The sequence below is a fragment of the Echinops telfairi genome, unplaced genomic scaffold, assembly GCF_000313985.2.
Source record: "Echinops telfairi isolate 266 unplaced genomic scaffold, ASM31398v2 ScPeMD7_10;HRSCAF=50, whole genome shotgun sequence".
Classification (NCBI taxonomy): domain Eukaryota; kingdom Metazoa; phylum Chordata; class Mammalia; order Afrosoricida; family Tenrecidae; genus Echinops; species Echinops telfairi.
Window position 1 is genome coordinate 5,387,025 of NW_022103907.1, and position 14,883 is coordinate 5,401,907.

The 14,883-nt window shown below is 38.7% G+C and overlaps 1 protein-coding gene across 1 annotated transcript in view; it reads left to right on the forward strand.

Annotated features, from left to right (window-relative positions):
• Positions 1-8,239, forward strand: part of YIPF4 (Yip1 domain family member 4) — a 30,518-nt gene extending 22,279 nt beyond the window's left edge. Inside the window, exons 6-7 of the mRNA XM_004711157.2 lie at positions 4,310-4,423; positions 6,612-8,239. Of these exons, the coding sequence (XP_004711214.1) occupies positions 4,310-4,423; positions 6,612-6,749 (252 nt within the window). The 3' untranslated portion in view covers positions 6,750-8,239. The remainder of the gene's footprint in view (positions 1-4,309; positions 4,424-6,611) is intronic.
• The last annotated feature ends 6,644 nt before the right edge of the window (positions 8,240-14,883 follow it).

Sequence of the window (14,883 nt, forward strand, 5' to 3'; positions counted from 1 at the left end):
CCTGAATTCCTTTACAACCAATTGGATAATTACATCAGATCACATCATGAGAGATGAGTCTATCATTGCATAACTGCCAAACCACTGAGAATGCAGGGTCAGCCAAGTTGACACATACTTTAGGGGGAACACAGTTCAATCTATAACATTCCATTCAGCCCCCCAAAATTGGTGTGCTTGTTAGACTTTCACCTCATCATATCACTTTAAATGCAAATTTCATCCTGGGGAGAAAATTCCGCATCTGTGAATTTAGACTATAAGTTATATACTTCCAAAGTTCAGTGGTAGAACAGGTATAAGATATACATTTCCATTACAAATAGGAGAGATTCAAAGAAAAGAAGGTGGGTAGTGGGCACCAAGCAAGTCCAAAACCTAGCAGAACAATTTGCATTAGATTTTAAGGCTCAAAAACAATCCTCTCTTCTCTGAGAGTGTTGGGTGTTGGCCGTCCTCGGCATTCTGCTTTGCAGCCCCTCAGCCCTGGTCTTCAGCTCCACCATCCAGGCCTACTGGAATGGCAACTTAGCACCTTCAGCTTTGGACAGCCCCATTCTCCTAGTCCAGCTGAGTAGCAACATGACCCCCTTGGCTCCATCAGGTCTTATTCTTCCTTCCCCTTGGACACAGCAGTCCCTTCCCCCTAAGATTTTGGGTAGCAGCTCTGGCCCCATTTCTGTGACATTCAGGAACAGAAGCCCCATAATCCAGAACCAAGTGGCTAAATATCTAGCAGAAACCTAGGAGAGACCATAGCCATATCCTTTGAGACCCAGCAGGCCTAGTTTCATCTTTTCAATTCCAAAGGTTGTGACCCCACTCTTTGAGACCAGAGTAGCTATGCTTCTCATATTGCTTGTCTGTTCGCTTTATGTGTCTGGTTCCTTGTCCTTTCAGCCCCTCAGACCCTTGGGCCAGCCTAGCCCCTGCCCTACTTGGGCAAACCTTGAGAACTCTTCAGTTCTGATTAGTACAGATACCCCACTATACCAGTAACCTTGGCATGATGGCATGTGCTCTCATTCTGTGGGTCAGTAAGCCAACTTCCATCAGTGGACAGAGGCACTCCACTCTGCCAGGAACCCTACTTCCTGAAGATAAGCAGCTGTCTTGCTCCATGGGCCAGTTCCATCTTGCACTAAGTCTCTTGGTTCTGCTGCTGCTTCTCTCTTTCTGTGTTGTTTCTTTTGGAGCCTCACCAAAAATGCCTTTAATTCCCCTAACTCTGCCCAGCAATCTCGTCAAGGCAATCTAAGAGCCCTGGTGGCGTATGAGTACACATTGGCCTGCTAACTGCAAGGTCACCATACTATGCACCTTAAAACTCTTCACGTCTCTCTTAATTCCCAAATGCTTCCATATTTAAAATATCTGTTGGAACAGTACCGTACCCCAATCTTGGCACCAAATTAGTTATCTAGTGTTGCTGTCTCAGAAATAACACACGTGGATGACTAGGACAACTTTATCTTCCCATAATTTAGGAAGATAGAAGTCCAAATTTGGGGCACCAGCTCTGGAGGAAGACTTTCTGTGTTGTCTTTGGGGAAAGGTCTTTGTTTTCTGTCAACAACTGTGGGTCCAGCATTCCTTGGAGATTTCCACATGTTTTGGCATCAGTCTCCTGGTCTAGGAGGTTCTCAGTGGTGGCACCCAGGTATCAAAGGGTATACTCAACGCTCAGTGCTTCCCAAGCTCCTCCCTTTCTCTGCTTTTCTCTCTCTTAAAATGAGAGGTGACACAGACCACACTCAGGAAAACTCCCCGTATGTCAAATAACTGACCTGAGTAAGGGTGTACGTTCCACCTTAATCACTTCACAGTTGTGATTGGTTGAGCACATCTTATCACACCAACTGGGATGGTCACATCATACATAACTCCCAAATTGCATATTGCATAACTACCAAACCACTGAGAATCGTGACCTTGACATGTGTCAGGGACATAATTCAGTCCATGTCGAAGACAATAATACCTACTGTGATAAACAGCAATGGACATGTTTGACCTCTACCTGCCCTATTGCCATGTGGTAGGGGTCAGACATGCCTTCACCCTCCATCCTCCTTTATCCTGTTGTGACAACCCTTCCCACACAGAACTCCACTTCTATGCTGGATGTGGTAATTCGTTGCAAGGGCTGCATAGAACTCACAGACAATATTCATGATACAGGCAGTTTATTAGGTAAACTAATACATTACCAAAACTCAGGCTCAGTAAGCAATAAACATACGTTGATCCACAGCAACACCTCTCCTCAGCCAGCAGCCAAGTCTTTCTCTGATCCTCAGTCTCTCAGCCTTAGGTCCCCTTAGCCCAGCGGTTCTCAATCTGTGGGTTGCGACCCCTTTGGGTGGGGGGTGGGGCGTCGAACGACCTTTTCATAGGGGCCGCCCAATTCATAACAGCAAAAAAAAAAAAATGTAGCAAAATGACAGTTATGAAGTAGCAACAAAAATAATTTTATGGTTGGGGGGTCACCACAACATGAACTGTATTATAGGGTCATGGCATTAGGAAGGTTAAGAACCACTGCCTTAGCCTTTGCTTCCGTAGTTCCATAGTCATGGACCAGATGAGGAGAAGCTACCCCATAGTCTTGGTGCTGCTCCTCTGAATCTCTTTGCCACAGTTTCTTGTACATGGGTCTCGATGGCCTCTGCCACTTCAGATAGAGATCTTAGATGTTCTCTTCCAAACTGCCCTGCAGTTTTTCTGTGTCCCAAATGGCTCCTACACACTGAGGAAGGCTTTCACAGAGGTGTGGTTTGGATTTTAGCTCACCTTACCCCAAGGAAATGAAACAGTGGTTCCCCCCCCTCTGCTAAAGTAGTCTTAAAGATGCCCCTGAGGAAACAAAGGCTGTGGCTTGGTTCACCCTCTGCTAAGGTCAGGACTTGACCTCACCTTAATCCTGTGACAGAGAAAACCAGAAAAATCAAACTCACTGCCTGCAGTCGATACTCACTCAGTTTGACCCTAACAGACAACTCCTTCCAGAATTAATAATACATCACATGAGGAATTAGAAATAAAAGGGCCACATTAATTGACTATATGTCACCTCTCTTTGGCATGGGTACAAATATGGAACTCTTCCTGTTATTTGGCTAATCAGCTGGTGTAGACAAGTGAGTACTTCTAGTGTTTCATCAGCTTGTTGAAACATTTCAATTGGTGTCCATTAATTCCTTCATCTCGTTTTTAGCTAATGCCTTCAGTGCAGCTCGAACTTCTTTCTTCAGCGCCATTGGTTCTTGTTCATATGCTACCTTCTGAAATGGAAGAGTGTCTATTCTTTTTTTTGGTATAATGACTATGTATTCTTTCTGTCTTCTTTTGATGCTTCCTGTATCACTCAATATTTTGCCCATAGAACGTATCAATCCTGAAACTCAAGGCTTGAATTGTTTCTTGAGTTCTGTAAGTTTAAGGTATGCTGAGAGTGGTCTTTTTGGTTTTGTAACTCTAGGTCTTTGTACATCTCATTATAATTTGTCTTCTTGAGCTGCCCTTTGAAACTTTCTATTCAGCTCTTTGGCTCCTGTTACTTCATTCTGTTGTGCATAGGGTCACTATGGACCGGAACTGACTCTAGCACCCCACTACAACCTCTCACCGACTTCGTAGGCCTGTTACTTCACTTGATCTCCACATGTGAGGCCCTATCACAAAGCTTGGCATATAAGACCCACTAAAAGATACTTTCTCTTCAGTCTCTCCTCACTCTCTCCTTTTCCAGTCTGCATCTGGCACATGTAACTTCTCTAGACCTTGCTTTTTAAGTCAGAACAGCCTGATTGTGGTCCCTTTCTGTAATCTTCTAATAGCTTACATAAGTTGTCACAGAATATACACAAGAGGTAAACCAGAAGTAATTGGGTTTAGAAGTCTGAAACTAAAGAGGGAGAGAATAACTAGATGTAGATTTGGGTATCTTCAGAAAACTGGTGATAATTGTAGCTGTAATGGTCCTCCCAGGAACATGGAGAATAAATAATTCTGAAGATGTCAAAAAAAAATTGTAAGGGACTTTGAAATGTAATATAATCACAAAACAGAACTCCAACATATTTTGAGGAATTTAACCAAATTCGTGTTCAAATTTGTCATGCATGTGTATACGTAAGACAATCCAGGACAATTCTTGGGAATATGTGCATACTGAATTGAAATGGAAGCAGTATGATGCTTTATGACTTTGATCATGTTGTATTAGAGGTAAAAGTATATGATCAATGGTGATTAGAATGAGCGTCTTGATTTCTGTGATATTTATTTAAATTTTGAAAATTTACAGGTTGCATATGGCCAAGTTCTTGGAGTTATAGGCTATTCATTACTTCCTCTCATTGTAATAGCCCCTGTACTTTTGGTGGTTGGATCATTTGAAGTGGTGTCTACACTTATAAAAGTAAGTTCACTTGTGTGTATCATATATAGCAGTGTGCTGTTTTCCAATGTCAAAAGTATGCTGTCTCTTAGGCTAAAATGATAATCTTAACTTTGGTATTCTTAACTGATTATGGTAGTCTAGAATCAGTTTGTCAAATGGTTGTTAGTATTTTAGAACAGTGAACTTCCTTACTATTCTTAATAATTATATTTCTTTGGTTTTTCCCTTGTAATTGCCTGGGAATTGCAATTATATATGTCTAGGAGGTAGAAAATCCCAAACACAAATTAGGTCTCAGGTATTACATTCAGAGGATTTTTATGTTGAATTTTTCATCCTTATGTTCGTAGCACCAGTTCCTCTGAGTTAGACTTTTTAGGAGAATATTTACTTAAAAGTTCACTGTCCATTTATTTAATAACAACTCCTATTTAAGTGGTTACTTTCTTAATGTGATAAGCATGGTTCTGCTAAATTGATTTTATTGTAGAGATCAAAAGTCCTTTTTATTTTGTTAAAGTTACATTAAGATAGGTACTCGTTTACTTGATAGTATCATGTAGTAATACAAGTAGTAATGGTATTGAAATTTCAGCTTTTATTCTTGAAATTTTGGGGGAGTAAATGACTGCTTTGGCACATGTGTACATATGAGACAGTGGATTTCTGTTCTTTGATATATTTGAACTTTTTAAAACCACTGTTTTCAGAACTGCCATTTTGTCATCTCTCCACTAAGGCATTTATTTATGAATAGTGAGAGCCACTTAATTTTTATTAAATTTGATTCTTTTTAAAGTTAATAATTTCAATATTTAAAAAATTGTGATTCCTTTTATAATTGGGGAACTATAGATTTATAGTGAGTGACATTATACCAGGGGCTTCAAAAAGCATGTGGAAATAATTCCATTATCTTTCAAAACAATTTTTCCAAATTTTTGGAAGCACTTTCTCATAAATAATTTGGTATTTAAAAAATAAGAGTTTTAGATCCAGATAGTGGCTTGCTGTGTGATTTGGGGAGTTTTTATCTTAACTTTTCTTACTATCCGTGTGCTCATTGTAAAGTGGGAATCTTTAACAACTACATTTCATTTTAGGTTTTGCTATGAGGACTTTAAAGTATATATAGTGCTCTTTGTATAGTGCCTGGCACAGAATAGGCACTCGTAGTAGCTATTATTATTACAAATATCATAAAAGAATATTTTGAGAACATCTTAGCATATTTGAACTGTTTGAACACTTTAGGGGCATTGTGTAAGGCCTTATCTTCTGCCTAAAATCTTTAAAAAGAAAAATTCCAGTTTTCCCATTCTTAGTACTTAGCTGAAAAGTCTTGCAGTTCAGCAGCTGACCCTTTCCTGGCATTCGGTTATCCTAGCCTGAGTGAGCAAGCAATTGCACTGACTCATTTAGGATCACTTCCTACTATGTGTTGTTTCACTTGAGTTGATATGCCTGTTAATACATGTCAGAGACTAGTTTCAGATTGTCAAAATCATTACCTTTCTAGTCATTTTTTAAGCATGTAGTTCCCCTGAAATTTGGAACTTAAAATTCTTTATGTACTATATGAATGTTTCATAAAATGGAAAAATATTTTTTCTATATTTAATCTAGGTTTAAATTATCTTAAGATTTGGATTTTCTTTTTGGCCAAAAAATGTTTGCCATTTGATTCTCTGTATATCGTAAGCTATTGTGCGTGTTTCTTTAAATTCAAGCTTTGTTGAGAAATATGCTAATAAACTTTTACCTCTTAATTCTAGCATTGGAACTGATGTAATCTACAAACTAATTTTATTTAACATTAAATCATCTGACTAGAGAGTCAGTGTGATAAAGCCATAATAGGAACAGAGAAAGAGCAAACATTCTTAATAAATTTTAATATTTACCATACTTGTCAAAATTGCTTTTTTAAGAATTGTAGATAATATTGTTTTCATGATATGCTAATAAGGAGTTCTAGTTCTAATGGCTAAAGCACCCACAGCTATCAAGGGGAGAAAGATGTGGCAATAGTGTCCATAACGATTTACTATGGGACAGTTCCACTCTGTCTCAAAGGCTCTCACTGAGTCCGGATCAACGTGATGGGATTGAGTGAGACCAGTTAGAAACACTGATGAGGTTTGGAGCTTTACATGCAAGAAGTTATTTGACTTACTAATATGTTGCCTTTTTTTTTTTTTTTAAGCTGTTTGGTGTGTTCTGGGCTGCCTACAGTGCTGCTTCATTGTTAGTGGGTGAAGAATTCAAGACCAAAAAGCCTCTCCTGATTTATCCAATCTTTTTATTATACATATATTTTTTGTCCTTATATACAGGGGTCTGATCAGGAAAAGTCATACTTAAGTGGAAAAAGACGATATTACCTTTTTATGTGAACTGGGAGTTCTTGCTGAAGGAGCTTAGAGAAAACCTTGCTGATAAAATTTTACACGTTCCAGATGTAAAGACAGAATTAAGGTCTTTTTAAAAAAAAAGGTTTTGTATTTAATTAAACATTTGCAGATATCTGTGGGGGCTTTTGTCAGAATACACAAGTCTGTTTGATTCTTCATATTCCAGTGAATAAAATAAATAAGCATTATGTTTATAAGGTTGTGTCAATATTAACCTAAAAACTTGTGCCAAAAGCACCTGGCCCTGGTAGTAGTATCTTTCACATGAAGTGTAAATATGACATGATCTCAATAATCTAGAAGTGCACTTTTCTTCCTTTAAAGAGCTTCTCCCACCACAGATCCTGTAGGTATATATTTATATTTATACATATGTATTTATGAAATAATTCTTATTCACAAAATATATTTCTGAGTAACCTGAAAATTAAGATCTTTTAAACTGGATGCTTAAAGTTTCTTTAATTTGGCCATTAATCTTTTTTATTTTGAAATTGAAATTTGTTTATTAAATTATGCATAATTTTAAAAATATCATGTTTCAGTACATCTTTGTTAAGTATTTTAAATAACTACTAAAATTAATTGTAAACGTTGCTAATGTAGATTTGGTTTGCTTGGGTGTGCTTTGAAAAACTATTTTGAGCGTATAAACATCTGATTAAAGTTTCTGTTTATATATCTGACCAAAGGAGCAAGAGGTATAATGTCTGATAAGGCTTTCATGAAAATGGTTACTATAGAAACTATTGATGTAGAAGAACAGTAGTACTTAGAGTGTCAGTTTTGTTTTGGTTTTTTTTGAGTGTCAGTTATTTTTAAAGTGGTACTCCTAAACCATAAAAGTTGCTGGAAAAGGACCTTTAAATTCTTGTGGTCCTGAACTAGAAAAAAATATTAACTAGAAAAAAATAATAAAATGCTTTCCAGCTTTGTGTTTTGTTTTTCAGCACCTTGTTTCATAATACTTGATAGTTGACCAAGTATCAAGTACTGATTAAGCGTCAGATACTCCCTAAAGTTTTTGCCAAAGGAAAGAAATTTGTAACTAATAAAAATTAGTTACAAATACAGTTGACCCTTGCATAATGACAACCCCCACCTCTCAATAGTAAAATACAGCTTTTGATTCCCCCCAAACAACTATTAGTACCCTACAGGTGGTGTAGTGGTTACCTTTGGAGCTGCGAACTGCATGTCAGAAGTGCCAGGTTACCAGGAGAAAGATGAGGCTGTCTGCTCCTGTAAACCCTAGAGAGCACTTCTCGTTCCGCGAGGGTTGCTGTGAATGAAAACTGACTCAGTGCAGTGGGATTGGTTAGGCTTGAATGTTTTATATACGTCACTTAAAGCTGCATTTTCAGTATGTAAAAGAAAGGTATTTCATTAAAAGTGCAAGGTTTTCATGCCTCCTGTCATAGCTGCAGCAACAGCATCATGAATTTCCTTTTCTCTTTCTGCCATGGTCCTTGTGCTGGATTCCCTTATGAAATGATCAGCAACTCCAGCTACAGTGTTTGTTAAGTAATTCAGGTTTTTCTTGTAAAGCCGTTGCTTTACTGCTTGAGAGCACTTTGAGCTTCACTAGCAGCACTCCTATGCATCCATGTCCATAGACAAGCAAATGCCTAAGTGGAAGAGTTCATCATTGCCCTCAGTGGGTGCTATAGCCATCTCTCGTCTTGGATTCCTTTAGCAACTCTATCCATGAGGAAATCTTCAGCAACCTCTGAAGCTAGTCTACAAATCAGGTTTTCAAAAGCCATTTCTCTAACTTCCACAAAAACCCGTTGCCCTAGAGGCAGTTTGGACTCCTAACACAATGGTTTTCAGGACTGTAATCTTTATGGAAGCCAACTGCCACATCCCTCTCCTGTGAAACAGCTGGTGAGTCTACTGGCAAGTGCTGTAACCTCTTCCCCTTCCCCTACAAATACCTCCCCAAAAGAGGGGGAACAAAAAAACAAACAAACACTTGTTTTAAGCTCTAGGAACAATGTGAAGCTACCATTGTTACACTTACAAGTTTCTGAGGTTCTTATAATGAATTATTGTATTTGATGTTTGTAGTGTTGACCCTGGAATCTTCCCCCAAAACAAGGCTCAGTCCCGAGGTGTAGAGTTTTGCGTGTGGCTAAGTAAAATGAGTTTGGGATCACCTCCATAAAAGTGGTTTAATATTTTAAGCTGTTGTTACTTTAAGGTAGGGATGAAATTTTTACTACTATGGATCATTTATTACAAATGTGAGGTGAGATACTGGTATTCAAGAGAATTTTAAGTAGTATTTAATCTTGGGAACTGCCTTCTTTAGGGTAGATACAAGTCCAATTTATGTTGCAGATTCAAGTGTCCTAATGAGCTAAGCATGGGAAATGGATTGACAATTTGAAAGTATGTGTAGTGTTTGAGGTACAAGACTGGAACAACTAATAATGCCAAGCTGCCCAGAAAGAACAGTTTCCCCTTGAGTTTTCAGATGATGGTGTTTTCCTAAGTCAGTGATTTGACATTGTGATTTCCAGCCTAGTTATTTGTGCCGTAATGTTTTAAAACCAGAACCATTTCTCTTATGTATCCTTTGTGTGTGTTTATCAAATGTTATATCCATGGGTAGTGATCACCACATACAATTATAAAGTAATTGCAATTTCTATTAAGATCAAACTCTATAATTAAAACTGTTAAAAATAATTTAGAAATATTTGTAAAGTTTTATGAATAATTTCCAAAAAGACAGTTTATGGTCTTTAAGGCAATTTTAGGTATAACTTGCCAGTTTCTAAAAGTTCCGCAAATAGTAAACATAGAGTTCTAAAGTAGTGAAAATTTGAATTGACTTCAAATATGGAATTCAGATTTTGCTTAAATATTTAAAATTTTAGTTTATTTTAAAATTTTTTCATATAATAAAACATTGAATAAAATTAATACTTTTACACCCAAATAAAAACACCAAAATACTTTTTTGTGGTCAACAAATAATTGAATATTTGAAATTGTTGCTTATCTTTTGCACTTTTATTAATGGACATGTAGCCACAATTTTTGGCCTTTGGGAATTTTGACACATTTGCTTTTAAAATAACATTTTTCTTTCAGATTGCACTGACAGTTTGAAACAAGTCTTAGTAGAGCTAAAAGTCACCCTCAGTAATTCTCTGCTTGGATATATTTGTCATATAAACAAAGTTTTAAGTTTTATTCTTTTGTAAATGGTTTCTTTCATTGGGCCCCGTAAGTTTTTGCTACTCTTAAATTTCACTTTAGCAATAGACTCATTAATACTCCATTTATAGTGTTTTCTTACAGTACTTTGAGTTTGAAAAACTTGCTTTTTTTTTTAGAAACTTGCACATTTTGAGTTAATAGCTAGAATATATTTCTTTTCTTTTCTTTTTCTGTTCTGTCCTCTTCTACAATATGTTTCTAACGTGAGTAAATAAATCCACAAAAACTCGGCAATCTTAGATCTTTGCATTTCAAACTGTGATCCTTTCTGAGGAAAGTTCCACTTGTGAATACACTTTCTTGATAACATTGGAGACCCTGCTGTTACTTTAAATGGGTGAAATGGGTCTGAAAAGAAATGGTTTAGGGAATATTTCCAGTAGATGCCAGTTTATTAACATGAGGCTTCTCGTCATATGTCCCTCTGAATTCTTTATAAATACCGAGGTGGAATTTGAAGATTAATTTAGGGTCAGGATGTCAAGAGCATTAGGATGGTGTGTAAAAATAATTACGTATTTAACATTTTCTGTGTTCAAGATAACTTTTTTAAAAATTTTGGAGATATTTAATTTACAGTTGAAAAGTGCTTGAAGAAAAATATTCCTCAAACATCCGTTATAAAGAATTCAGTGGTATAGTCATACTGTCATTGATATGATTTTAGGTCAGACAATAAGAAACATCTAGAATCTTCGATCATCACATTTTCGTTGTGTTTTTGCTGGACCCTGGAAAAGTGGCTGCGTCCTGTGCGGTGGGAGGGGCTTCTCCCTGTAACGCCTTTGTCAGCACTTGCAATGTGAGTCAGTCAGGTATCAAGAACAGAAACCTTTGTTTTTTTTTTCATAATCACCATCGAGCAACTTTTGAGAAAACCCAGAATGACTAGTTAGAGGAGAGATGTGTTATCTGGTGGTAAAGAGGAAAGGGTAATAGAAAAGCCAATTACAGCTGTTCACATAAGCACTCGTGAAGATGTAATTGACATTTACATTTTTGCTGTATTCTTAAGTGACCCAACACCTTTGTGGAATTAAACCATTCTCTCTGTAAGGGTCAAATAGCACCATTTGATAATGAGACAGCCCGTAAGTGTGTAATTTTTTTTAATCATTTAGGGGCTTATACAACTCATCACAATCCATACATACATCAATTGTGTGAAGCACATTTGTACATTCATTGCCCTCATTCTCAAAACATTTGCTCTCCACTTCAGCCCCTGGTATCAGCTCATTTTTCCCCTCCCTCCCCCCTCACTTCCCGCTCCCTCATGAGCCCTTGATAATTTATAAATTATTATTTTGTCATATCTTGCCCTGTCCGACGTCTCCCTTCACCCACTTTTCTGTTGTCCGCCCCCCCAGGGAGGAGGTTATATGTAGATCCTTGTAATCGGATCTACCTTTCCAACCCACCTTCCCTCCACCCTCCTGGTATTGCCACTCACCACTGGTCCTGAAGGGATCACCCACCCTGGATTTCCTGTGTTTCTAGTTCCTATCTGTACCAGTGTACATCCTCTGGTCTAACCAGATTTGTAAGATAGAATTGGGATCATGATATTGACGGGGAGAGGAAGCATTTAGGAACTGGAAGAAAGTTGTATGTTTCACCGTTGCTACATTGCACCCTGACTGTCTGTCTCCTCCCTGTGACCATTCCATAAGAGGATGTCCTGTTGCCTACAGATGGGCTTGGGTCTTCACCCCCTCATTTCCCCTCCTTCACAATGATAGGATTTTTTTTTCTGCTGATGCCTGATAACTGATCCCTTCGACGCCTCTTGATCGCACAGGCTGGTATGCTTCCATGTGGGCTTTGTTGCTTCTCAGCTAGATGGCCACTTGTTTACCTTCAAGCTTTTTAAGACCCCAGACACTATATCTTTTGATAGCCAGGCACCATCACCTTTCTTCGCCACATTTGCTTATTTACCCGCTTTGTCTTCAGTGATTGTGTTGGGAAGGTGAGCATCATAAAATGCCAGTTTAATAGAACAAAGTATTCTTTCATTGAGGGAGTATTTGAGTGGAGGCCCAATGTCCATCTGCTACCTTAATACTAAACCTATAAGTATATGCACATAGATCTATTTCCCCATCCTCATAATTATATTTACATATGTACATGACTTTATTTAGACCTCTATATATGCCCTTTCCCTCCTAGCTCTTTCCTCTATTTCCTTTGACTTTCCTCTGGTCCTACTATCATGCTCAATCATCATTTGGGTTTCAGTAATTCCTCCTGTGTACTCTTGATCACACCCTACCAGGCCTCCTACACCCTCCTCACCACCTATTTGGATCACTTGTTCCCTTGTTCCTGGGTTTGTTAACACTACTACCTTTCCCCCCACCTCCCCTTCTCCCATGTCCCCCCAGAATTGTCAGTCCCGTTTTCTCCTCCAGATTGTTCATCCAGTCTATCTTATTTAGACCTGCGGAGCTAATAATATGCACACAAAAAAGACAGCAAAACGAAGTAACAAATTAAAACAATGCCCAAAAAAGAAAAGCTTGTAGTTAGTTCAAGGACTGTTTGTTGGCCTTTAGGAGTGTTCTCCAGTCGAGTCTGATGGGGCGTCAAGCCCTGTCCCCAAAGTCTATTCTTGGTACTCCCTGGGGACCTCGCCGCTCCGCTCCCCCTGCTGCTCTGCTGCACACCCCCAGTGTCCTGCCTCAGTGTGTTGCGATCAGACTGGGCGGAGTTCCCACACTCTCTCCAGTGCTGTCCCCTGTAGGGCTACGAATCAGTGAGCATGTTGTGTCTCAATAGCGGGGCCGGCCATGTGGTCTTTGTGGATATCGTCCTCAAGGGTTGGTGGCCCAGGATGTGCTCCACACTCTCTTCCCCTTTCATTAGCTCTCGTGTGCTCTGAGCAGACATGTCCCTCTCCTGGAGCTGCAGATTCAGTGCTGTCTTCTGAAAAAGTGTGTAATTCTCAATGCATAATTGCTTGCAGTGGTGATTATAGTTTCTCCACAGAAATAGTAAAAACAGCTGTTATTGATGATGATGTGTCCAGTTGCTCAATCCCTCCATCACAGTCATGTTTGCCAAATGAGATTTAACAAAATCTTGTTTCTAAATACAAATTAAATGTCAAAGGATAGTGCTGGTGTTCGCCTAAAGAATGAAATGTTTAAGAAGAAACACCTTTAAATCAGGTACCTTAAAGGTGAAAGGAAAATAAGATACTCATAAATTAGTTTTTGGTCCCTTAGCAATATGCCAATGACAATGTTGGGTGTCAGGATACAGTGATTGCCAAGAAGACTGCACACTCTGGCCTGACGTTAATAAGCTTTCCTAATGGGGAGATAATTTCACAATTATAAAACAATTGCAGTTGTGGCAAATGAAAGCACGATGTCTATGATTGTAGGAAATTAAATAAAGTAGATAAGTTTTCCCTGAAGAAATTACTGTATACACTCATGTATAAGCCGTTTTTTCAGCACATATTTAATGCAGGTTTTGTGGTAAAGGTAGGTGCCTCAGCTGATACTCGGGTCGGCTCATACTCAAGTCTGTACAATATGAGCTGACTTAAGGTTTAAGGGATAAGTGTGTAAGTTAACTTGTCAAAGGGGAAGGAAGAGTATTCTAGATAAAAGAAAGAGCAGATTAGTAAATGGAATTGAAGGCCAGTTTGACAGGAGCTTAACATTTTATGAAATTAAAATTATAAGTAGGGCTATACCCTATTTGACTTTGTAAGCCAAGTTTGTAAGAGCTATTGATTAAAAATAAGGTGTCAAAAGTGCACTAATATTAAAGGTCAAGATGTGCATTCTATCTTGGTATATAACTGGGGAAAAAACTGCAAGGAAGGGCCACATCTCTGACCTCTGGCTTTCCTACTGCAGGAGGCAACAGATAGGCCTCCCACCATCCATCCTTCTTTACCTTTGTCATGTTCCAACCATTCCTCCCACAAACCCAATTACTCTTCTAGGTTCAATAATTTATTGTATTGGTTACATGAACTCACAGTTAATGAGGGTTATTAGCGAAGTTAACATCACAAGCCACGATCAGTAAACAGGATACAGTCATTGAGCCAGATGAGTGCTTATGGCAGACACTAAGACTTGCTCTGGTCCTCAGCCTCTCAGCATGGGGTCCCATGGTCTCTGCTTCGGTGGATCAGGAGGCCAGCCCGGTGCTGTGCCTGATAGTCTCATCTCTCCACACTTCCTCTGCTCTGTCTCATGGCCTCCTCGCCTCAGCCTCTGATCATGGCCAAGTCCTCAGCTGGTCTTGGTCTCTGCCACTGGAAGAGAGTGCAACACTCCAACGGTCCTGGGACTTCTTTCTCTCTGCCTCTGAGATGGCTGCTTCACACAGATGGAGCTGGTGTTTTGTCTTCGAGCAAGCCACACACCCCAGGAAACAAAATAGTGCTTTTAAGTCACACCCTCCCATAGAAACTAAGGATTCATCCCATTTTAATCCTGTAACAGAGCACTCCTTCAAAAATGGGATGATAGCCGCAGGCATAAAGAATAGCTAATACGTCACATAAGGGATTTTGACCAGAAGGGGACCCTATTATGTGACTTCATCTCATTAACCAACCGAAATGCAAACATATGAGGGAACTCCAAAAGATTCATAGAAAACCTCATGCCTCAAGAAATTTGCAGGAATATGCAAAGGTAACATTCATAGTAGCCAAAAATTGACAACAACTTACCTGTCAAAATAGAATGCACAAACTAATGTTTTTACCCAATGAAATCTTAAGCAGCAAAAAAAAAATCTTAAGCAGCAATATAAAGAATGAACTAGTACCACCTGCAGTGACATGAAGACTCAGTA